Here is a 26,568-nt window from a genome sequence, read left to right as displayed (position 1 = left end):
AATATATAAAAAGTTTGTTATCTTTCTTTCTATATATTTCTGCCCATTAAGTTCCCCATGCCTTTTCTGTTCAAACTAAAGAATCTTATATTCTTTATTTATTTCTTTATAAACACACACATACCCAGGTGTTTTTGTGTGTGTTTTTGCATGTTTTTACTATTAATATAACCATTAACCAATCAAATGAAGAAAAAAAAACCTCAAAGAAAATGAAGAACTCATCCCCATCTTCTGAAGATCATAAACAAACCCCACAATCTGAATCAGAAAACGAAACCACTTTCAAGAAATCTCTTCAAGTCAGTTTATAACCCCGAAATCTTTGTTCTTTTCATAATTCGATTGATTTTTGTTTTGAATTTTTGAATTTTGATTTGTTTTTGTTGCAGGAGTTGAAAGATTTGTGTTCACAGCTTCATCATGCAGCAGATTCCTACCAATCCACTTTCTTAAATTCCAACCAAAAGCAACTGTAAGCAACCACATTCCGATTTTGACTTTTTTAGGTCAAACTTTTTTGATTTTAATTCTAAATTATAGAAAGAATGAGTTACAGATGTAGTTTGGAAAGACAACTTTTAATACGATAGCAGAAAGTTTGAGCTAAAAATATTAAAAATTCAACGTATAAATTGGATTTGAAAATGAGTAAGTTTGACTTTGACTTTGACTTTGACTTTTCAGAGTTGTTAAGAACACGAAGGAATACATACAAAGTGCCTTGGTGACTGTTGTGGATCATCTTGGATCCGTTTCTGCTAATCTTGATCATCATTTGTCTAAAACTTGTTCAATAAATCAAACAGAAGTCAAAATCAATTTTTTGAATCAAGTGAGTTATGTATTATGTATTTATGTTAATAGCATTTTGAAAGTTGTACATTTTTTGTTTATGTTCAAATTTAATTAAAGTTATTTTTAACTTACGAAATAGAAACTGTTGACTTGTCAAGACTATTCTCATAAGATTGCTCTAGCTAAAGTTTCCTCAAGAGAGAATCTTCTGAGATACAATTCTCGTTATATAAAACCACGTAAGATTCGATCTTTTTCTTTTTGTTTTATGTTATATGTTATCTGTTTATGTTTGTCTGACATAGAGTTACGTTCGAATCAGCTGTTTCAAATGTTTTGAAACTAAATCAAAGCTTCAGGTATCATATTTTTCTTTTCCTTATTTAATAAATATTACACACGTCACCATTTCATTGGATATAACGTCCTATGTATTTTACAGGGAATCTGAGAGTCGAATTAGTGCAAAAGATATAAAAGGAAACGATGAATTTAAGGTAGATGAAGAAGTTCCACTTTTCTTGTACACTTGTAACAGCTACAAACCGTTGTGTTCATCATCGTCCATTCGAGGTATATATATCTAAAACCTTAAAAAAAACAAATATTCCTTTGTCATTTTAATCGGACAAAACTGATTTTTGTATGTATCAAAACACAAATGTCTACCTAATCTCTATTGTAGCGAAATAGCCCAAAAAGTCTCCTCGATTTAAATACTTATTTATTTATTTCAGTTTTTCCAGTTCGAGACAGCCTATCTGTTCAACCAAAATCTCAATCTTTTCAATTACAGGTGATTTATGTTTCCTTAATTTCTTATAAAACATTTTCTTTAATTATCCTCATATATATCAACAAATATAACAAACTAATCACTATCAAATTCTTCCCCATTTTTTTGTAGGACAAAAGTAAGAACAGACGGGGTGTGTTATTCATGAAGTCGCGACCAAATAACGAGATATTATCAGTATGTGGAAGCCGAAGAATATGACTACTTTTATTATTATTATTATTATTATCATTAGCATCATTCCAAAATTTCATAATCTTTTCATCTATACATTTGCAAAAAAAAAAATCATTTCCATGGTTAAAAAAATATGTTTATCTACTGGATCCAGATACTTTCCTTCTTCGACGCCTTTTCTGTCGAATTTTACATAAACTTGTTACAAGAAAAACCCCTGAAACAAAAATAATAATAATTAGGTCATAACATAAATTGAGCTCACAATGTGTGTGTGTGTATATATATATATATATATATATATATATATATATATATATATATATATATATATATATATATATATATATATATATACATAAAATTCACTCACCAAAAACAGCAATGATACAAGGTACAAACCACTGATTTGGAAATATCACAAGAGGCTGCATATAAAATTACAATTTGTTATCCATAATACCAAATATATAACAAATAAAAGTACAAGTTTGAGATTCTTACATCATCTGCATACAGAAAGCTGAAGAATTTATTCCCCGAAAATGAAAAACTCCTTTTGTTCTTGAAACCTTTTTGAATAGAGTAATCAGATGAAGAGTTTTTTAAACCACTACCCAAATCAATAGCCTGATGACCTGGCAATCTATGGTTTCTTCCTCTGACTTGCAACCCATACCCCTTTGTTCCCCACACATCAAACCTCGAGTCATTCCGACACACCAATTCCTTTCCGATCACTCCGGAATACATTGAGAAATTCAATTCCGTTCTTCTAGAAGGTAATCGTTCATCACCTTCATTCAACGATTGTTTCAGTTTCACTGAATTGGAAAACAAAACCGGATCTTTAATGCTTTTGCTTGTGAAATCCAACATTTTTGTTAAAAGCCAGAAACAATCTTTCACCATATGACTGGAATCCAAACAGTTGGAATCACCATATACGCCAATTCTACCCTCTCCAACTTCCACTAATCCAAGAATCGCTGCATCTCCATCTCCCTAAAATAAACTCGTTAACATAAGTTCATAATCTCAAAAAGGGTAAAATAGTAAATTCACATGTGTACCTTATCCGTATGCCCATTGTTACCCGCGCTATCAAACAAAGGAAACCGATGCAAAAACCCACCTTTTGGGAACTTAACAATGTTGCTTCCCGATGCATACCTACACCTATCATGTTCGATTTTGATATTTCCATTGAGAATCCGATCACCAAACGCAATCCCAAATGGGCCCAAAAGCTCGTTCAAAGCGGGTATATTCGCGCCACCTGTCACTGGGGTCCACCAACTCCGTGTATTGTCATCGAAAAATCTCATCTTTGTGATAGTGTCGACGTTATACCAATCACCAAACACCACCAAACCCAACCCACTAACCACAACATCGTCTTTTAGCTTTCGAATCTCCTCTTCGAAATACTCGTCTTCAAGATCCACCATTAACAAACTCCCGTAATTGTTCGCGTCAAAGCAAGTCAACGGGGATCCAAGCGTTTCAATAAAGTAGCCTTCTTCTCTTAAAACGTTAAACATTGAATGAAAATTCGTATGCAAATGGTCTCCATGCCAATCGAGAATGTCGTTATGAACGGATAATGAATCCCTAGGGACATACCCGGGTGGGTATTTTATGTTATGAAATTGATCGAATAAAACCCGTTTTGATCTCACCGGAGTCGGAATCACTTGTAGTTTTAGATGTAACACGCACGTGCTGTTTTGGAAGGTGGTTTCTCCGGTCGCCGGAGGGGAGTAGATATGAACGACCACCTTCCCGGAGATCTCGCCGGAAAAGTCAGATCCTTCTTCTTTGATTTGGAGGTGTAAAGCGAGGTAGCCAGTCCATGGCCAGATGACGTCGGAGTAAGTGAAACGGATGTTGAGGAGATTACCTTGTTCAGTCGCCGGAATCCATGATGGTGGAGATGAGAAGTAGCCGATTACTCCCATTCCGTTGAGGATGGTGGCGTTGAAAAGCACAGGCATGCCGCCTACGTATAGCGGTTGTTGGCAGAAAGGCCACGTGTATGGGCAGTCTGTGTAGTCAAGAACATTCGGGAAGATTGTCGCTCGAGGCTTGTAGTTTTTCAAGATTTCATATGATTCTAACCTGTTATATATCAAAAAGATATTAAAAAAGAAAAAAAAATACGTCTTTTTGCTACAAAAAAGATATATAAAAACTTACAAATTAACCCTTCCGGAACCCTGCTCATACATATTATGACCAGAAAGCTTCACAGCACCTTCGACTAGGGTTTGCTTCATGCTTGCAGGATTCAAGATCTTCTTTCTTTCACTTTCAGGGATGACACTAACAAGAAGACACACAACACCAGCAACTACAGGACTTGCTACACTTGTTCCTGATAGTGTTCTACATCCTGTTCCTATAGCAGATCCTCTGATATTCCTCCCATATGCAACTACATCTGGTTTTACACGTCCATATCTGTAGTAAAGATCAAATTTTATAGATTTTGATTAAATCTTTGATCATTTAACTAAACATATGAAAAAAAATAGAATACCCATGAGGGATCTCCCAAGTGCTCATGCCACGTGATGAAAATGAAGCAATGTTGGAGCTGTAATCTATTCCACCAACACCGATTACATCACTTTGATCAGCAGGGTTGTTTAAAGTGCCATAATATGGTCCATCGTTGCCAATTGCAGACACCATTATAATGTTGCTTGCTGTTAATTCCCAGACTTTCTCTACAAATGGAAGATCCATGTTATCAGGGCCACCGATGCTTAGGTTCAAGACATCCATGTTGGTTGCGATTGCATAGTTGAATGCATCAAGAAACCATGATGTGTATGAAACCTGTAATAAGCTGAATAGAAAATTATGACTCTTAAGATAGTTTTGAAGATGGAAATGATGAGGAACTGTAGTGTATGTGTTACCTGTGCATCTGTAAACACACGGAAAGCGTAAATCTCTGTATCTGGTGCAAACCCTAGACATTCTGTGTTTTCACCAGCAATCACTCCAGCAACAAATGTTCCATGTCCGAGATTATCGTTTAGTGAATTCTCATTGGTCCAGTTTGTGCGTTCCTGAAGTTGTGAAAAGGAAATAAACCTTTGGATGACGACAAATAGAGAAAGCCATGGAGTCCATCAATGGCAATGATACCTTTATATTGCGGAAATGGGGGTGATCAGAACGAATTCCAGTATCAAATATAGCCATCTTTACTTTTGCTCCAGTGTACCCTTTTGACCAAAGTTCATCTGCTCCAAACAGGGATGTAACTTGAGATTTCTGCATCGAAAGTAATCGGATCACACAATGATTGCCATAGAAGGAACTAATGGATTCAAATGTTGTTGATATTTACCTGAGATAAAAGCTGTCGTTTCCACTCAATCGTCTGGTTAGCAGTCGTGGCTGCAGCTACGAAATCTTCACCATCAGTAAACGACATCGACGTGAAGATCTTCCCAGGTCGCTTCTTCCCATCTACAAACGCCCCAACTCGCTCATAACTTTTCTTCTTCATTCCACCAAGCAAGTTTCTTAAATGGTAACTCGAATCAACCCTAACATCTTTCACCATCTCCAGTGTCTCAAACTTCCTAATAACCGAATCAACAGCGTCATCGTCGATGGAGACGACTCCAAAATCCGTGGGGAATTTAGAAGCAGGGTTGTTTCTGTCGATCCATTCCCAAGAACACGAGTTGTACGGTACTTCATTGGCGTTATGCTCGAGATACGCCTTGTGGTCTTCCGCTTTCTTGTATTGGATGAATCTGACAATGTGGTTCTTGCGATTGATCGGTGGTGGTGGTGGTGGTGGTGGTGGTGGTTGTAGTGATGGTTTTGGGATTAGGGTTTGGTTTTCTGATGGGTTGTTGAAGCGGTAAATGGAGATTGAGATGCAGAGGAAGATGAATGAGAAATTGAATTTGGGGGTAAGGATCTTCGTCATGATGACGCTCTGGTTTAATTGATTTGGCGGGAAAGATTCCTCATTGATGGTTGGATTTGAAGAATTTTTTTGGACATGGAATGTCGTCTTCTTCAGTGCCTTTAACTGTATATGAAAATTGAAATCGATGGAACTTTTTCGAAGTCGTTAAACAAATCCAAAGATAACTTCGATTGTTTCAGCTTTTGTCCGTTTAATTTATGTTTTTTTCTTTCAATTTTGGTAGAGATTTTTTTTTTTTTTTTTTTTGAGAAATTAAGCCGGAGGGAGTGGTGCCGCCGAAACCGTACTCTCTCCTATGCCACATAGACGCCAACTCAGATTTTTTTTTATTTCATCAACTATAAACCGCAACGAGGGAGTGGGGAAAATGTTAGGAGAGAGAAAAGAAAAAAGAAAAGAAAGAAGATGAGAGAGAGAGAGAGAAAGAAAGTAAGTAAAAGAGAAGAAAGAGAAAACGGAGTGCGGCCAGAGACTACCGCAATGCGGCCTCCACCGCACCCAAACTGCAGTGAAAGGGGGTGTTCATGCTGAGGTGGAAGGAGACTGCGGTAGAGACCGCAGCCACTCCCCTAAGCCTTAGTATAAGAATAAAGTTTTACCCGTTGCGCGTTGCGGCAACAGTAATGTATTTGAGAGTAGTAGAAAATAAGTTGTTACGTGTTAAATAAAACTTAGTAAGAGTTAAATTGTCAAACCACAAAAGTCAGTGGTGACAGATGTACCAAACAAATAAAAACTAGGCGAATGTCAGAGCGTTGCGTATGAACACATATATAGTTGAAAGTCTTTACAAATATATGTCTTTTAAATATAACAATAACATTGTTGTTAAATTTGATATAATAATTCATAAATTAAATTGATATAATATATTGATTATTTTGAATTATATGATAATATATACATCTATTATAACTGCATAATCACAATCGTTTGAATGACTTCTACCCGTGAGTTACACATTAATAAAATTAAATATAATATATGGTTTAATATTATTTTTAACTGTTGTCATTGTTAATTAATTTTTTTTTAAATTTATTTGTTTAATGTTTTAATTTCTGTCATTATAATTATTTAAAACATCAAACATTGTTTTTTTATTTATTTTAAAGATAACAATATAATCATTTATATAGAGTTATTTTTACCTATTGTTATTGTAAGTTATTTTAAGCTACTTATTTAAAAACTTTTCATGATTATAAAAATATCTTTAGGAAATATTTTAATTAAATTAATATTACAATTTAGTTTTTGTATTTATCAATTTTAACTATTTACAAAATATTCTTTGGTTTTTTAAGTGGAACTGAAATTTATATTTAAGTTGACATTGTAATGTTATATTTAAATTAACAATTTAAGTATGTTGTTAAAACAATTCAAAAGTTGTAGCTTTAAACCAAGGTTGCAAAAATCGTTCGACGGTAGCTCGGCGGTAGACTGGGGTCAAGAGATTAATCGGCTAGGCTGGGATTAATCGGGGACCATTACTTATTAAAAATTTTATTACAAAAATAATAAATATAGCATTAATCCTAAGAATATAACATTATATATAACATTAATAAATATAAAATTATATCAATTAAAAGTTAATAAATATAACATTATAGCATGAAACTATAATTACAAAAACCCCTTTGATCCTTAACACATCACATCTAAATAACCAACTACTACATTGTGAATGTTGAGGGAACAGAAACAGTTTTAGAAGCTTTCTTCCTTGGTCTCCCTCTTGGCTTCTTTGGTTGATTCGTTTCAAAGGTCTGTGTTATTGATTTTGGTAGGAGTTGGGACTCCTACCTACCTCTTGCGGAGTTCTCCTACAACAACAATTATCACTCCGGCATTGGTGCTCTACCTTTTAAGCTCTTGTATGGGCGGAGATGTCGTACCCCAGTTTGTTGGGGAGAGGTTGGTCATAGGGTTATGGGAAGGACCGAAGTAGTCCTTCAGACCATGAAGCTTATTCAGCAGATCAAACAGAGGCTGTATATAACTTAGAGTTGGCAGAAGATTTGGGCCGACCGGCGCCTATCTGAGTTGGAGTTTCAAGTCGGCGATATGACGCTCCTGAAGGGCTCGCCCTGGAAGGGTGTGATACACTTCAGGAAGAGGGGGAAATTGGGTCCCCAGTTTATTGGACGTTTTTAGGTGATTGTCAGGGTTAACAAGGTGGCTTATAGGTTGGATTTTCCGAGTGAGCTCAGTCATATCCACAACACTTTCCATGTCTTTTAGTTGTGGAAGTATATGTTGGACAGCGAGATAATGGTTATGTTGGACGATATTCAGGTCAATGAGTGTCTGAACTATGTTGAGAGACCGATGGCTATATTGGAAATGAAGATGAAGGTCCTGCATAGCAAGGATGTACCTTTGGTAAAGGTACAATGGCAACATTGCAGAGGCTCCGAGTGGACCTGGGAGCTGGAGGCTGAGATGTAGGAGCATTATGCGGAGTTATTCGCCGCAGCCGACTTTGAGGACGAAGTCTAGTTCAAGTGGATGAGAATTATAACATCCCGATGATGAGGTGCTTCTAAATTTGACCATATAATCTTATTATATTGCATTTTTGGTCCCTAAGTGTAACGAAGAGCACAACAGGGCACATAGTGGCAATTTGGTAAAAGATGGGACTGGAGGAGTACATTGTGCGTACGTGGGTACGCTAAGCATACTAAGGCGTGCCTTAGTACGCTGGGCGTACACTTCGTACATAGGGTGTACGTGGAAAGCATGCAAACCCTAATTTTAGGGTTTTGGCTCCTATTTAAGCAACCTTATGGACTCATAACCTCTTCTTACCTAACCTCTTTTGTGATTTCGACCCTCAAGCAACCCTAGAGCAAGAGAGAGCAAACTTTGAGCTTAAAAGTAAGTTTTGGAGAAAGAAGAAGGTGGTGAGAAGATCTTGGAGTTGAGTGCACTTTGGATCTGGGATTTCTTCTTGGTTTGCAACATCTTGAAGGTATAAAGCTTGCATCTTTCTCACTCTATCTTGTAGATCTAGGTTTTTGCTCTTTAAGTTACCTTATTTGTCCCAAAATATTGATTCATGAACAAACCATGTTCTTGACTGTGACAATAGTCAAATTCGGGTCAAGTCTAAGCGGGACAAAGTCAACGAGTCAAACCGGTCAACTCAATTAAACCTTGTATAATAGGGTTTGTATTATGTAAATTTCTGTATAACTCACTATCTCAATGAGAAAACATCACTTGGAAAGTTCGTGTGTTTAAATTTCTTTAACCTTAATGCTAAACAATGAACAAGAATAATAAAACAATGTTGCATACTCATAGGGAGCGTGTAAGATCCTAAAACATGGCATAACGGGGTTTACGGACCTTGCATTGCGAAGCCGGACACTCACATTCGTCACACACGAAACCGCTCTCAATCGTTTTCACTCTATCTCTTCTTATCGAGAATCTCTCCCAAATCTCTCTAAGAAAGTGAAATCTCTCCCAAATATCTCTTTATATGAGAAATCTCTCCAAATATGTCAAATCTCTCCCAAATCTCTCTAAGAAAGTGAAATCTCTCCCAAATATCTCTTTGTATGTGAAATCTCTCCAAGTATGTCAAATCTCTCCCAAATCTCTCTAAGTATGTGAAATCTCTCCCAAACATCTCTTTGTATGAGAAATCTCTCCAAGAATGTCAAATCTCCCCTAAATCTCTCTAAGAAAGTGAAATCTCTCCCAAATATCTCTTTGTATGAGAAATCTCTCCAAGTATGTCAAATCTCTCCCAAATCTCTCTAAGAATATGAAATCTCTCCCAAATCTCTCTGAGTATGTGGAATCTCTCTCGAAATCTCTCCTAACTTTCTATAATCACTCGGGGCATCCCGACCCTCGAATTTGGCGAAAACGGCCCAAAAACGGAAGTCTAAGCGAAAAACGGACTTAATGAGCCGAAACCCCTCTTAGGAACCGAAACCCTCCTGAGACGAAGGCTGCCGAACCGAACCTCACTCAAAGAACCGAATCGAACCTCACTCCTGGAACCGAACCTCGCATGCCTCACCCGAACCCGAACGTTCGGTCCATTTCGGGTCAAGGTTCCCTCGGTCTAGTTCGTTTCTGTCTTGCTTCGGACCGAGCCTTCGGACTGACCCCTCGCCCTTCGCTTCTCGCTTCTAGTTCGCACCTTTCGCTTCCGACTCGGCACCAGCAAGGACCGAACCTCGGCCTAGGACCAAGAGGTCTCGCTGGGAATGCTTTTTCTCCCGGTTTTCGACTAAATTCGCATTTTAGGCCCGTTTTTAATTGTTTTAACACGGGATTTTCACCCAAAACTTTATTTTAACATATAAGGACTCTTAACTATTAATTAATCACATTTTTAAGGATAAAACCTTATCCAAAAGAGAGTGGGTGAAGTACAAAGGTAGAGTGTTGACTTTACTTATTTCTATGACACAAGCAACCACTCCCATACCCACTCTATGTCACTATTCACCACCAGCCCATCCCTAGTCACTTTATAGGTCCTTTCTCATTATTTTCAACTATTCCCACGTTCTTAGGGCTGGAACATCCATCCTCTCTCCTCACACTTTATTCATTCTCTCATTTTTTTGTTTACCAAGAACCACACTCCAAACTCTCTCATCTTTTTCTCTCTAATTCGATAATTTCAAGGCATACTCCAAGACTTTTCTCCTACAATTAGTAAGTATCATCATCTTTCTTATGATTATTACACATCCTCCCACTCAAAATCATAGATTGCTTACACAAACATCATCACATTCTTGTTAGATCTTCGAATCTTCAAGTGATTCTTCAAGTGTTCTTGGGTTGAACACTTCTCTTCTTCAACACTTACCTACTGAAATCACTCAAGGTGAGTTCATACCCCTACATTTTCATGTTTTCTCAAGTTTTTAGGGGGGGAATACAAGTTAAAACACCAAGAACATAACTAAACTTTTCTAACAACCTTCATCAGAAAAGTTCAACTCCATTCACGGACTGTTTTGGACAACTTAAACATTTTAGTTTTCAAAACTGTTTTAGGTTCATGTAGTTCTTAGCTTTAAAATGACTACTTGCACATCTCCATACGATTTTTCTACAATTTATGGTGATTTTTACAAAACTGCCTATCATTTCAAACACCAATCCGGACCAGTATGTGATTATGGACTTTTTCACCCAAGTTGGAGGTCATTAAAAATCATGATAAAAATTATGAGTAAACTAGACACATTTTGGGAACTCTCAGAATTTACGGATTTAGTTTTCAACTTTGTATGATTTTTCTATGACTTTTCAAAAACAGTGTAGAAAGGTTGAAAATTTGTTAACAGCTTATAACTTTCATAACACTTTGTATTATGTTGAGCAAAGTGTATAACGATAAGTTCTAAATATTGAATGTGTTTCCTTATTAGTTGATCATCATAAACTGAAACATAGTCATTCATGATAAGATTATTCATTCATTTAGAACACGTATATTAAGCTATAATGAGCATAGTTTATGGATTCATAGCATTAAGGCATTCATAAAAGAATTCTTATACATTACAATCGTTTTGGATAAACTATAAAAGGTATAGTTTATGTATCATTTACTTCTCAAACTTATTTACCAAAGGTTTTCAGTTTAGTTCACGTAAATCTGTTAATGAATAAATTTGTGAGTCATTCCCTTCGGGTTACTTCCAAAGTAACAAAGTCGAAAAGTCCTGTAAATTGTAACCAGAGTCTCTTGTAGGGAGAACGTGATAGTTGTGTATAGATCTATATTGGGTTTGACAAACCCACACCAGAGCTGCTTGCAACAGCTAGACCGGCAGGTCTGTGGTGACAAGTGTCATTTAACGGCGACGCCTGAAGAACGTCGTATTACGAGGCCGTCTATGTCAAGTATGGTTATGATAGCTCACATGTGGTATTAACAATCATAAGATTTACGGGTTCTAACTTCAAATTAGTGAGTTATGTCGATCTAGCTCTCAGAAATTACTTTAAGTATGGAATAATACTTGTGCGCTTTCATGTCAAAAAGGGGTTTATGCTGATTTAAAACCACGTTCATATCATTAACTCTGGAAATCACTTGTTCATTCTCGGTCCTGGTATTTAGGATCACATAACTTTTATAAGGAAAATATTGGATTTTCTTGGTAGCATACAACTCATTATAAAGATCGATTTTCCAACTCTTACTGTCAAAAGCTTATGAACTCACCAACCATTGTGTTGACACTTTTTCAAACTACTTGTATTCTCAGGGAATCGCTAAACAGGTAACAAAGTACTTTTGAGGATGGGACGTTGAGGCGTCAAACTTATCATATTTTGTCAACATATTGTAATTGATTTTGAAACATGTAATTCATACAATGATGTAACTCTTTCAATTATATATATGTTGGTTGTGTTTACTTTCATCACTATTGCCATTGTTGTTATGATACTACACATGAAGTCCTCCACCCCCGGACGTTTCCGCCATCCTTGGTTTGGGGGTGTGACATTGACCCATTAAGTTATCCTTTTAGACCCTTAGAAGGGTTTTGAGTCATAAAAATGGGTTACAAATGGTTGGTTTTGCTCCATGCTGTTGGGTTTTGAGCATTCTAACACTCCTAAGTGTACATGCAACGCTAAATACCTTGGATCTATGTTTTATCTATTATACATGCAATTATGAACATCCAAGTTATTATCCTAATCTAGCATGCAAAACAATGAATATAACAAGATAGAATACATACCTCTTTGATGTAGAATTTCTTCATGAAGCTTGAGTGCCTAGTGCCTCAAGTGTGACACCTCAAATGGTTCACACAACACCAAATACACTTGGAATAACTTGAGAGAATTCTACACTTCATGAAAATCGGCTAGCCCTTCTATCACACACACTAGTTCCGATTTTGGTCAAGAATAAGATGCATATATAGTTAGGGTTACACCATGTAAACCCTAATTGACATGGCCTTTCATTTCCATGATCCATGAGTACAAAAACACCATGGAGCATCATATGAGTTTTAGCCCAACTAGATAATCCATGGAGCATTAGCCCACTATATAAGTATGTATGATTTAAACAATCAACCCATATATTTAATTAGTCTTCTTTTGATCACTTAATTAATCCTAGATTAATTCTTGATCAATACTAATTAAATAATCTTATTAATATATTAGAACTTATAATATATTAACCAACCATAAGTGTTATTATTTCTCTCATTTAGTCTATCCAAGTGCATGATGCCATGCAACCCAAATGGACCATGCCGGGTCGGGTCAAGTCTTACCAATTATAGTTATGGACTTAGACATTAATCCAACACATGCATCATTTAGAAGGTCTTAATGGATTAAGAAGTTGAGTTAAGCTCTTAATGGACATGCAAAGTCATAAAGTTGGAAATTTTATGACTCTTGAGGGTACTTTAACCATGGATATGAAAAATGGACGTGAGTGCTTAAGCTATTAAGCACTTAATAAGAAGTTTTGGACGTTTGGGATTACGCCCCGCGTACCTGGAGTACGCCCTGCGTACGAGGTCAACCACACCGATGATGGTCAACATGCGACTACGCCCAACGTACCTTCGAAGTACGCCCCACGTACTCACTTTGAGGTGACTCGACTGGGTTGACTCAGTTGGTTTGACCAGTTTGACTTTGACTTTGACCAAGTTTGACCTTAAGAGTATTTTGGGATTTGGATTGAGACTGGTCATTTGGTTGGAATATGTGTTGATTGGAGTTGAGATTCAGAGCCGAGACCTCGTCAGCTTTTGTCTAGTTTGCGAGGTGAGTCTTCCTCACTGTACTTGTGGTTTGAAAGGCACCAAGGTCGGCCCATCGGATTATATATATATATATATATATATATATATATATATATATATATATGTGTGTGTGTGTGTGTGTGTGTGTGTGTGTTTATGTGTGTGTGTTGAAAATCAAGATATGGTGATATATGGAAATGTATTCCAAAAGTGGAACAAGTGTTAAAAGTGTATTCAATTGATTCGACATCGATGAATTTCAAAAAGAAAATTGAAGTTTTGAAAAAATCTATAACAAGAATTCTTGCAATTCTTTGGGTATTATTGATTGGAGTTTGAGCTAATTAAATATGTGGTTTTCACATATGACATATGTGACTTGTACATTTTAGCACATCAGATACATTTTTATATGTTTTTTGTGTTTATGTATGTTATTTGGTTAACATATAAATGAAAAAAAAATCATATTTTTTTCAAATATATATATATATATATATATATATATATATATATATATATATATATATATATATATATATATATATATATATATATATATACGGTTTTTGTAGATGACATCTAAGAAAATGTGAGCTATATCAAAGAAAATGTATAGTTTCATACATCAAATTTGTATATTTTCTCATATCCCATATAAGAAAATTATATATTTTTCAGATTCAGTTTAAGAAAATATACATTTTAATATATGAAAAAATGTACCTTTTTTTTATAATTATTTTAATTATTTTTATTTTTATTTTATTTTTTTTGCAGATTGTGTCTAAAAAATATTAGATATAGCTCCAAAATAATGTATTTTCTCAAATAGATCCAACATTTTTGTAGATCCATCTGTAAAAATATAATATTATCATGCATTTCCTTACATGTTCTTAACACTTCATTTGTTAATGTAGCATGAACAATCATTTAGTGAGTAAATGAATGGTGAAAGCTACTACATATAATGTTAGAAGAACTATATATATACAGTTTAGCAAAAAGAGGGTTGAAGTTATTACGAACCACAACCTTTGGATATTGGGCAAACATACCTAAAGACCAAGGGGCCCACTCCTTATTTATGGGTTGATGTTGTATTGTTGTACGACCTTTAACCGAATGTTGACTTAATTAAATAGAGTGTTTATGATTTTATTTGGCGACCAATTGATGACCTTTAGACGGGAGGAATTTTGTTCAATAACCAGATTCAATGGACTGACGTATTTATAATTTATTTATAATGAGAATTTTTTTCACATATCATAAGTCACTTATTATTATGCTTTCATATAAAAATGATTTTAATAAATTACACTAAAAAACCAAAAATAAATTAAATTTTTTTGTTTAAAATATTTTATTTTATATATTTGAAAAAAATAAATATATTTTTATTTAATACTTTTTTATAAAAATAATCTTTTTTTATAAACAAATCTTTATATTGAGCCATTTTATTATGTAATGATTAGTTTTATTTAAAGTAAAATATAAAATAATCATGAGGGTCTAATATTATGTAATGATAATTAATAAAAAGATAATTATTTGGTAATAATTAGCTTATTAAAGTAATTATTAAAGTAATTATTAAAATAATTATTAAGGGGTCCTTGAAGAAAATAAAAAGGGTCCAAATAGCTGAACCCTTTACATTATCCGTTAAGGATTTTTTTAAAAAGTAAAGAAAATTTGTTACGACTGACTTTTAATGGTCGAGTACTTAGAGAAATATAATGGGTATGAAACGTAAGGTTCATATATTTATTGAATTTGTTATCTATATAAATTCTATTTTAATTTTTTGTACCATATATATGCATGATAATTTTTTTGTGGTCGTGCACTTATGGTGAAATGCACAAATATATAAAATTTATAAATACACAAATGATGATAAATCGTTATATAATACACAAAAATTATTATACTCACATGAAAGAGAGATGATACACAAAACAATGATATAGAATTTCCCATACACAAATCGTCTTACATATAGAATTTCCCGTACACCGTCTCTTGTTTTCTTTCCTATTGAAGATTTGATTTAAATAATTTATGAGCATATGCGAAAATAAAATGTAAACAATGAGATTTTTTTTTTCGCTTTAAATTAGGGGACCACATCAGACCTATTTTCTCGACCTATTTGGATAATTTTTACAGCCCACGAAATGATGGAGTGACGTTTTTTGCAGCCCAACAAAACGTACAACTTTTTTTTTTTTTTTCACATGAATCTATTAGCGAAAAAGATGGCTGTGGGATTTCGACTATTTTTTTTGTTAAAATTTGAAACATAGTAAATAAAATCAGACCTACTTTCTTACTATTTACAATTATTAGGGACTACAAAAATCCAATAAATGACCTGGAATTCTCTTCTCCTATAAATAATAGATTCATAGTTATTAATAAATTATACAAAGTCAAAACAAAACATTTATCATGTGTTTGCTGTAAACCCCATTAAATCGCACTGCAACACATTGGTCCAGCCACTTGCAGGTTTCTTTAATATTTTTTTTTGCCGTTTTAGGGAGAGAAAAAAAAACCTAATTAGGTAAATATAACCACATATACATATACAATAAGTTGTCTGCAAATTAAATATCATCAAACATTCCAATAATTATATGAGTATGTATAATAAACATTATTTATATGCATAAAATCACAAAATGTCACATGAAGAAGTTGTACTATAAGTCGATTTTGGAAAGTTTTATATGAGTTGAACTAAAAAGATGGACATAGTAAAATATAACAAATTGTTGTTTATCTATTGCTAGTCATTATTTCAATTTGATAATACTGATTTAGTGCATATTTGATTTTAAATTTCTTAAAGTTGATTAATAATCTATCACGTTATATATCACATTATTGCATTATGTTTCTAATTAGATATTATATTTTAATAAACAGGGGGAGTTTGACAAAAAGACAAAAGTTTGACTTGATATGTGTTATGTAACCTAAAGTTGCCATTAATTGGTGATTAGATATTTAAAATATTTATTACTAAAGGTAGAATAAATAATTTATAAACAACGGTCATAATTGTTAATTGAAAGCAATGATCACCTACGAATGAGATGATAACGTATGACAAAATAAAAAATTACAATTTGTTGAGAGTGGGATTTGAACCCACGCCCTTTCGGACCAGAACCTTAATCTGGCGCCTTAGACCAACTCGGCCATCTCAACATTTGCTTGCAAAATCAAAGGACATTTAGATAACACCAAGTAAAACTATTTCATTGAAAGCGTTTAGAGGAAAAGTTAACTATTATAAAACAGCTCAAAAGGAAAAAAAAAAAAAATAAATAAATAAACTGAATATTGTTTTTTTTGTCATAAATAAATTTTCATGTCACAAAGTACAAATCACAAGGCCAATATTTCAAAAAGATCAATATTTTCATTTCTATATATGACAAAGGGTGTATGGAGGAGTGCTTTATGGCAATTTTGAGACCGCGCCTCCATTTCGTGGAAGTGTTTCTTCGAAGAATATCAGTTATGACTATCACTGATGTATAGTGATGGTTGTCATATAATGATCAGTAATTACCACTAAATATATAAGATATGAGATACTTATCATTAAACACATAATTTCATCTCATTTTTTTAATTAAATTTTAAAAAAAATACATAAAAATCATATAATTTTTTAAATACTAGTTTTTCATTAAATTTAAATACCAAATTACATTAAATAAAAACTACATTAATTAAAATAAAAAAATAAAAAACATTAAAAATAAAAATTATATTAATTAAAAAAAACATTAAAAATAAAGAACCTAAAAATACCAAGCATAACTAAAATAAACTACCCTTATTCCTACGTTGGGCTCGAACCAACTCTTTCATTGCGAAAAAAAAAAGCTCTAAATCTTCGTCGTCAAAGTCGTCCGCTTTCATTTTCAAGATTTCTATATCAATTTTTGTTTAAGTGTCCTTTGTGCCTCTTGAAATAACGTTCGCGCTTCAATCATTTTTTGTTCCAACCGACTCGGAATCTCGGCCTTGCTCTTTTGAACTTGCACATATCGATCAAATTTCTCTCCAAAATGATCCATAACACTAGATCTCGTAGATGTCGAACTCGATTTTTTTGTTTTATTTCTTCCAACGGGCTGGCGAAGAGGTTGTTCGTTTTCAAGATCGAGCGGATCATCGTTAATGTCGATGTATGTTCGTTTGTCTGATTGTTGGGATGTAAAGTCTGGTTCCTGGTACACATTTAATCATAATTTATTCACTTTTGTAGAGCTACTCGACGAGTTGTGAGCACCAAACTCGTTGAGTAGAAACCAGAATGGCCGCGGGATTTTAAGTCGCCTACTCGACGAGTTGAGAGCCTCAACTCGACGAGTAGGGCTGCCAGGATGAAACCCTAATTTCGAGGTTTTGTACCCTATTTAAGAATCCTAACCCCCACTTGTTGGCCTCATTTCCAGCCTCTAAGTCCCAAACCCTAATCCACGAAACCCTAGTGCCTTGTATGAGCTTGTGAGTTGTTTTTAAGTGAATATTGTGTGTTTTGAATCTTGTTGAAGAAAGGAGAGCTTGAGGATTTAGAAGAAAGCTAGTAGATCCAGAAACAACATCTCATCCTCTTCATTTTGTAATAAGCAAGTCTCAAACTTGCTTAATAGCTTGTTAGATATCCTTGTTATCATTTTATGGGGGGTTTTGGTTCAAGAAACATGATCTTTGGTACATGGACATCCCAAGTGGACATACTTTCAGATCTATGATCTTGAGGGGCTCACATGGTATAAAGGTGCAAAGTTTATGGCCATGGAAGCCCCATGAAAGCTATAAGTTGTCATTTTTGATGGGTTTTAGGTAAAACAAATAAACTAGAAAACAATTCCTAAGTTCACATGCAACCTACTTTGGATCTATGTTTTAACTATTGAACATACAACTTTGAATTGCAAAACAAGAACCCTAGAGGAGAGAGGCTATAATTGAAATTTACAAACTAGGGTTTAGTAATTACATACCTTTTAATTGTTATAGTAAACAATTGATAATTCCCTTGATCTTGATCTTGATCTTCTTGGAAGCTTAGCACCACAAGTGTAATGCCTCTAATGGAATCACACCCAAACTAGCAAGAAGGAAAGTAAAGGAGAGAGGGGAGAGGGAGTATGCAAAATTTCGCCCCTTAGGGTTTCTTCAAAAGAAAGAGTGGCCAAAATGTGAACCAGGAAGCTCCTTATATAGTTGAGGGATCTAGGGTTTAGGAAAAACCCTAATGCTCCTTGCTTAGGGCCTAAGCAAACCCAAGGGCCTTATCTTGGACCCCTTGGACGAATTCTCTAGGGTTTCCCCTAGAGTTTTCGTCCGCCTCCTTCCAAGGGGGTTTTGGATCCTTCCATTTAACTATCAGTTAATTGCAAACTAGTCCCTGCACTTTATAATTAATTCTTTAAACCCCAAAATTAATTCTAATTAATTTCTGGTTAAATATTAATTATGATGGGTTTTAGGCATAAGAACAGTCCTATGTGCTCGTATAAACCCTAATGCTTGGATCTAGGTTTCTCTATTGTACATGCTTTGAATCCAAGACTAATAAACTTAGATCTAACACATTATAAACTGAATTAGGGTTTAGAGAATTACCTTTGATTGTTATATAGCAATAACAATCAATTCCTTGCTTGGATTGACCTTAGAAAGCTTAGTGCCTCAAGTGCTGCACCTCTAATGGAGTCACAAGCATCATATACAACTTGGATGAAGAGGAGAAGAGAGAGGCTGCCCAAAAACGACTAGAAACCCTAGAGAATCAATTGTCCCGTTTTTGGAGCCTAAGGGGTCCTTTATATACTTGTGTGGGCTGCTAGGGTTTCAGTCAAAACCCTAATGGACAGCTTAAACTCTAAGCAGCCCATGGAACCTTCTGGATAAGCCCATGGACGAAAATATGATGGGCTTCCATCATAATTTCGTTCACCTCTTATTCCTTTAGCATTCCTTAGCCCAATAACTCAATTATCCAATAATTGCAGTCAAGACCCCTGAGTTTAATTAATCTCTTTTAGCCACAAAATTAATTATCAATTAATTCTTGACTAATATTAATTAAACAATATGATTTCTCCTTTAATATATTATTCTCATAATATATTAATAAATCATATTTAAACCTCTATCTCCTTAATTCATCCTACATATTGCTATGGTGAAGGCAACCCAAAAGGACCATGCTCATAATCGGGTCAAGTACATATCAAAATAGTTATGGACTTAGACACTAATCCAACAAATTAAACATAATGATTTCTAATTAATATATTAATATTTTAACATATTAATAAATTCATTTATATTAATTTATTAATCTTATAATAAATTAATATCTCTCCTTTCATAATTTCCTTGTCTGGTTGCTAGGTTTGAAGGCAACCCAAAAGGACTGTGCTGCTATCAATTCAAGTACATACCAATTATAGTTATGGGCTTAGACACCTAATCCAACAATTTTAGCCTTTTAAGCCCTAAAAGGACATGCATGGAGGAAAAGGCAAGAACTTTACATGTTCATGGAGTGCTTAGAGTCTAGATCTCAGTGAATATTCCTTAGTTTGGAGTATGGATGGCTTGTGGACCAAGATATAGGTCCTAAAGGTTTAGGGTTTGAGATAAACCCATGAAATAGAAGTATTAACGGGTAAAGTTGTAAACTTTACCATTAAAAAGATGTTTTCAGTATGCATGAGAGATAAGAAGCTTGGATCTGAAGAGTAGGGGCTTAATTCTTTAAGAAAGCCCAAACAGACTGAGGAACTCGTCGAGTCCATAGAGGAACTCGACGAGTTGAGTCGTTTTGTCCCGATTCTGTACCAAGTATAACTCGACGAGTCTGAGGAGGGACTCGACGAGTTGACTCGTTTTATTGTGACTATGAGCAGCAGAGGAACTCGGCGAATCAGGGGGATGACTCGACAAGTTGGATCGCGATTTCAGGATTTCTGATTTATAGAACTCGGCGAGTTGATGGGTCAACTCGGCAAGTTGAGTCAACTCAGAATGTTGACTTTGACTAGAACGTTGACTTTGACCAGGGGTAAAGTAGTCATTTTACCCTAAGAAAGATTTTGGATATTGATTAAGTGTTATTTTGATAATGTTAGATAAGGAGTCGCGGAAGCAGCCGATAGAGATTCCTTACCGAGAGATTCAGCATCCAGCTTTGTGAGGCGAGTTTTCCTCCAGCAGGAACGGGTCGAAGGCACCAATGCCGGCTCGTTTATGTATGTTAGCATATTCCGGACTTCGGTCCGATGTCGGGGGATAGCCCGAGGAATGTTTTGTTTTCTTGATGTCTTCGTGATTCTTGCATGAGTATGTTATATGTTACGGGCTTCGATCCGACGTCGGGGCAAGCTCGAGGAATGTTTAGCTTATATGTTATGTGTTATATGTTCCGGGCTTCGGTCCGATGTCGGGGCAAGCCCGATGAATGTTTATATGTTTATGTTATATGCTTGTTGATATGTTATATGTATACCAGACTTTGGTCCGATGCCGGACGGGGCCCGATGCCAGATTTCGGTTTGATGCCGGGCGGGGCCCGATGTAGTGGGCATGGCCCAATGTATGTTATTATATGATTATTTGTATGATATGTGGTAGTTTGGGGAGACTCACTAAGCTTCGTGCTTATAGTTTTGGTTTCAGGTTTGATGCTCGGGATGACTGCATGACACACACCACAACTTTTAGCATGAGATGATTTACTTTGATGATTTGTCACATGATTTTGATATATTGACAGTTGTTTATGATATTTTTGAGATACACGACTTATGATTTTATATGATGAATGATATTTATGGTTTATCTAATTATTTAAAATGAAATTTTTGGACCATATTTTTGGATGTTTCATGGGAATTTGCATCATGGTTTCTTGAACGCTTTGAACCGGAAGCGGTTTGTGAAGTTCCTTCCGTTTGTTGTATCCATTTCGGAGGGTCTTTCAATTTTAGCCACGTTTTCACATACATAAAAGCTTTGCGGGTTGGCGTTGTTTTTTCAAATTGGTTCAAGGCCGACTTGAAGACATCAAAATCATTTGATCCGCTTTTGCGTATATTTTGGAGTCTGTTATAAATTCCTCCAAGTTTCGTGCATTTTAGTTGAATATCGCATCACTTGGAGATAACTTGATCGAAATTTTTAGATTCACTTCCCATTAACGCATAAAACACGCTTCGAACTTTCTCCCAAAAACAATTGAAGGTTTGATTATCTCCTTCAATTGGGTCTTGGGAAGTTGAAACCCATGCATCCGCTAGCTTTTCTTCTTCCTCTTTTGTCCATGACACCCTTTCTTGGGTAGTAGTGGGTCGCGCCAGTTTTTTTCCCTTTCTTGTTTTTTGGTTGAGGTGACGGTGAAGGTTGCGTTTCCGAAATGAAATCCGATGAATGAGGTGGTTGTGATTGTTGTCGTTGTGAAGGTGGTGGTTGTGATGATTGTGGATTGAATTGTTGGAATTGTTGTTGAAAGGCCGAGAAAGGTTGATATTGTTGTTAGAAAAGTGGTGTTTGTTGGATTGGGGAACCAGTTTCAAGCAAATTGACAAAACCACCTTAAGGTGATTCCATGGTCGGGAATTGGTGAAGGGTGGTATCTAACACAAAAACGTTATCGGGTTTGCGATTTCTAAAGTTGGGGGGGGGGGGGGGGTATTTTGGTTAAGATCCATGGTTTTTTGGTTGTGAAATGTTGTGTGTTTATGTGTATAGAGAAAGAAAAGAATGATATAAGAAATGATGGTTAAAAATTTGGTATTTATAGGTAAAAATTATGGTTGAAAAACATTTTTTTTAAATAGCCGTTCAACGGCTAATCCGGTTCAAAGCCAAGATGCATGCCCTGATTGGGCGTTTGGTTCCACGATACGCACCACAAATGGCAACGAGCACGCCCGACCAAGAATGGCTAGGATAGTGTGTACAAGCACATTTCGTGGCCACATATACCACGCAGGCTTTCGTGGTTGGTATACGTGACGACCTTAGATGAGGGTTGGATGATATGGTCATCTAGGTTAAAACCAATTTAAGAATTGATTTTTCTTAAAAAAAAATTTGAAACATTAGTAAAATGGGACATGGGTGTATGTTATTGTTCTCCTCTGTGATACTTTCATTTTTGTAAATCACACATCCAAAATGAATTTAAGATAAATAAAAATTTATATGTTAAAGTGAGGTGTTTTGAAGAAATTAACAATGACGTTAATGAGATTTTTAGTTCATCCCACATGAGTGAGAGAATGAAAAGAAAGTGAATATATAAGTACAATTGTTTCTAAGTCTTGTAAGTCTTATGACATAAATGTTATTTCTTAAGCCATGCAAAGTTAAATTGGGTTTGGTCTACTGATCTTGTATGCAAGCACGCATCCTGTAGGGGTACGAATGCAATATTGGTCGACCAGAAAAGTTAAATGATCTTTTTGCAAATATTCTTTTAATAACTGAAAATTATCTACGATTTCTATTACAAAAACATCTTCATGAAGCCTCTTCCACGTCCAAGATTTATTTTCTTTCATCACAAGCTTCAGGTTGTTATCAACTCACCACTTAGCTTGGGGAGGTTTGGGGTTAAATCTAAGTAATTCACTGTAGTGTTGTTTTATTTACTCCAGTTAGTTATTTTTCCTATATTTTAGTTCGGTTACATTTGTGTTTTAATCATTGTAACTTCATTAGAATCACACATGTTATTTGGCGTGGAGGAAATTAGCTTCCCCTATCAATTAATGCTTAATGCCAGTTACATAGTTTTAGTGTATAAATACATCATTATGATAATAAGTGAGACACAACTAAAACAACAATCGCTTCTTTCTTCATCTACTTTCTACTTCCGTCTTTTTCTTGAGTCAAGATACAATTCATGCCTAATATAGGTTTGCATGTTCTCGAAGAACCATTTTAAATTGTTGTATCCTGGAAAACAAATACATGTAGCAGACAAATTTGCATTAAGGAAATTATGTTAAACACAAACCTCATGGTTTTGTGTTTTCTTGTTTGATTTGTATATTTTCGTAATATAATTTCTACAACCTGTTCTAACCCATAATAATTTAAACCCATAAGAATATAGTCGTTGAATGACTTTTAAATTTTTTTTTCCATATGTAAACTACCCTCCACCATTTCAAAAACCACATCAACTTTCTACACTCTATTTAATTTCCAACTCTCTACCCTCCACCATTTCAAAAACCACATCAACTTTCTACACTCTATTTAATTTCCAACTCTCTCATTCTATTCCAACATTTTTTTCTCTTTAATTTCAAATGGATTATATCCGTGACAAATCCAAAAAATGGGTTTTGTCCAAATAAGAAACCGTTAAGATGAAGACAGTTTGCAAGATTACCCAAACTCAATTCCTGAAACCCAAATCTCAAATTATTTCAAATACCCACAACATCAATAAATGTTAGTGCAACAATCTTATAACCAATTTGGATTCTCTCAAGACTACCCACAAATCAAACTCCATGCTTCATCCCAAAACCGCTGTCGTATTACATTACAGAGACATCTTATTTATATAAACCCCAAAAACGATGAATCATCCGATGAAACACAACCCATCCATCAAAAGTTCAAAACCAAAACGACGAATCAAAAGACGACACCAAAAACTAGAACCAAACTCACAATTTTTTTTACAAAACAGGTAAAACGATAACCATAGTCCTAAAAGAGAAGAAGTGGCATTGTCCAAGGTGTTTATCAACGTTTCGGAAGACAGAGAACTTGCAAATCATCAACGAGCAAAGTCATTTTGGCACGATATCTTGAGCACTTCATTATGCAACCTTAACCAAGACAACCTCTTGGGATGCCTGATTTTCGTCTCACTTCAATCAAAAGGTCATTGAGTTTCATCTTGAAGAACCATATATGCAACCGTGACCAAGACAACCAAAATGGAAGAATGCGGTATCCACATCCGCATCAATGATGATATCAAAACCCTCGTGAATTAAATTGCTCATCTCACCCAAACAAATGACAAAAGGTGGAAAACATATAAAAAAACCAAACTAGTAAATTGTATATATAGGAGGAGTCGATAAAGAAAAAAACTAATATTGGAGGAGAGTTATGCATTCCGAAAGAAAAGATTATTTGAAAATATTTACAATTCTTTCTTCAATCACATGAACATTTACGCCTTGTTCCCGAGTTCTACTTAAGGAGAGAAATGAGAGGATACGGAGAGAAAGTGAGGGGTGGCGAAGGAAAACTGTGTTCCCGAGTTTCATTAATGGAAGGAAAGTGAGGGGAGGGGAAGGATTTTGGAGCCATATTTTCCTTCCAAATTTTCCTCCAAAATTGGACGGATTTGGAAAGAAAGTGAGGGGAAGGAAAATTTCAAGTTTTATTTTTTTTTTCCTCCTAACTCGGGAACACAAAACTTAAAATTTTTCTTTCATTTCCTCCGAACTCGGGAACACGGAATAATTAATATTTTCCTTCACGTTCCTTTCTTTCTGTCAAAATTTTTCTTCCCTTTCCTTTAATGAATCTGCGAAAAAACTCGAGAACAAGGCGTTAATAACTATAAGGATTTCATATTCGAAAATCATAATCCTTTTCGAAGATACCTTTTTTCCGAAAACTTCTAATGAAGTTTGAAAAGTTTGACTTTCCAAACCTACTTTATGAAGTCAAATTTTGAAAACCATGATTTTCTAGCATTATTGTTATAAGTGGGTATTTTAGAAAAAAAATTATTATTATTATCATATGATATGAGTTGGAAAATTTTGGTTATTACGGTGAATATTCATTGTTTTTAACGTAATTAACATTAGAAACTTTTATATGAATGGTTCATATGTTTTGCCAAACTTAGAATGCTGATGCCAACTATCAATACATTTTTACCTGTTTGCTCATATGCTTTTTAATTTCTTCGTGCTTTGTCAATGAACGTAAAATGACTTTTGTATATTATTTATTTATTTTATATAATTTTTAAAAATAATTTTAATAACAACAAAAAAGAAAATAAACACCCCTTCCCCTCCCTCACCCATTTCGTCTCCATACTTCTACCAACCTACCACAGTCCAGTATTATTGCAAGAGATTTGTTAGACAATCTTATCATTGTAGCTTCTAAAAACAACAATAATCCTCATTGAAAGAGATATCGAAACACCTACATATACTGGAGCCTCTAAAACAACATAGACCTACAAACAACAACAAAGAAAATGGCTAGATGGTAACGACGACACTAACCATTTATGGAGGAGAAAGACGGTGGCAACAATTTTCCCGATTTTTGTTTGTCATTAAACTCATAAACCCCATATTCTAATCATTTAAAAAATTTTAAACACAACTTTTAAATTTTGGAGCAAGAAAAACTCATCATCCACTTGTTTGCTTAAAAGGCCATGAAATTAGGTTTGATGGATGGGGATATGAAGTTAGGTTCCTTCCATCCTTAAAGGATGCACATTCCATTTGTCGGACAACCACAATGAAAAAACATCGTGAACTCATCTACATAGAGATAAATGACGACTTGTAGTTGTAGGTGATCGAAGTGGCTTCGATTTCAATAAAAAAAAAAGTTGGCATAAATTGATTTGTTTCCAACACATAAAGAAAAGGAGGAGATATACAGGGGGTGTTTAGCTTAGTTTTGAGATGTCAAAAATCATTTTAGGAAAAAATCAAAGGTAAAAGATGTTTGACAAAAGAGTTTTAAAAGCTACTTTTAAATTTTGGATAGAAGGAAAAAAAAAGTCAGAAAAACTTGACTTTTTGCAATTTTTCCAAAAAAAAACTTTTGGCCTCTAAAAAGCTAAGTCAAACACCTCCATAGTTTACGATAAGAGGGGAGTAGAGTGGATAGGGTTACGGTGGTATTTCTTATATTTTAAACTATTAGTTTAATTTGAAAATGAAAATAATAATTAATAAAAAATTAAAGAAACTAGCAGG

The 26,568-nt window shown here is 34.7% G+C and overlaps 2 protein-coding genes and 1 non-coding gene across 3 annotated transcripts; 1 reads left to right on the top strand and 2 right to left on the bottom strand.

Annotated features, from left to right (window-relative positions):
• The first annotated feature begins 90 nt into the window (after positions 1 to 90).
• Positions 91 to 1,837, top strand: LOC111918554 (uncharacterized). The gene is made up of 8 exons (XM_023914204.3): positions 91 to 302; positions 393 to 475; positions 688 to 835; positions 938 to 1,037; positions 1,121 to 1,157; positions 1,241 to 1,371; positions 1,536 to 1,594; positions 1,706 to 1,837. The coding sequence occupies exons 1-8, from the start codon at positions 213 to 215 to the stop codon at positions 1,793 to 1,795; spliced, it is 738 nt and encodes a 245-aa protein (XP_023769972.1). The 5' UTR covers positions 91 to 212; the 3' UTR covers positions 1,796 to 1,837.
• On the bottom strand, positions 1,792 to 5,963 carry LOC111918552 (subtilisin-like protease SBT6.1). Its single transcript, XM_023914203.3, has 9 exons — positions 5,136 to 5,963; positions 4,931 to 5,059; positions 4,699 to 4,851; positions 4,314 to 4,615; positions 3,971 to 4,234; positions 2,845 to 3,892; positions 2,276 to 2,776; positions 2,145 to 2,199; positions 1,792 to 1,988 (listed from the first exon to the last, which is right to left on the bottom strand). Exons 1-9 carry the CDS (start codon positions 5,727 to 5,729, stop codon positions 1,909 to 1,911), a joined length of 3,126 nt encoding a protein of 1,041 aa, XP_023769971.1. The 5' UTR covers positions 5,730 to 5,963; the 3' UTR covers positions 1,792 to 1,908.
• Positions 5,964 to 16,666: 10,703 nt separating this feature from the next.
• Positions 16,667 to 16,747, bottom strand: TRNAL-AAG (transfer RNA leucine (anticodon AAG)). Its single transcript has one exon. It is a non-coding gene; the product is annotated as a tRNA-Leu (tRNA).
• Between the last annotated feature and the right edge of the window lie 9,821 nt (positions 16,748 to 26,568).

This window comes from Lactuca sativa, chromosome 8, assembly GCF_002870075.4.
Source record: "Lactuca sativa cultivar Salinas chromosome 8, Lsat_Salinas_v11, whole genome shotgun sequence".
NCBI lineage: Eukaryota > Viridiplantae > Streptophyta > Magnoliopsida > Asterales > Asteraceae > Lactuca > Lactuca sativa.
The sequence above is the reverse complement of the archived record's forward strand: the minus strand, read 5'-3'. Positions and strand labels throughout refer to the sequence as shown.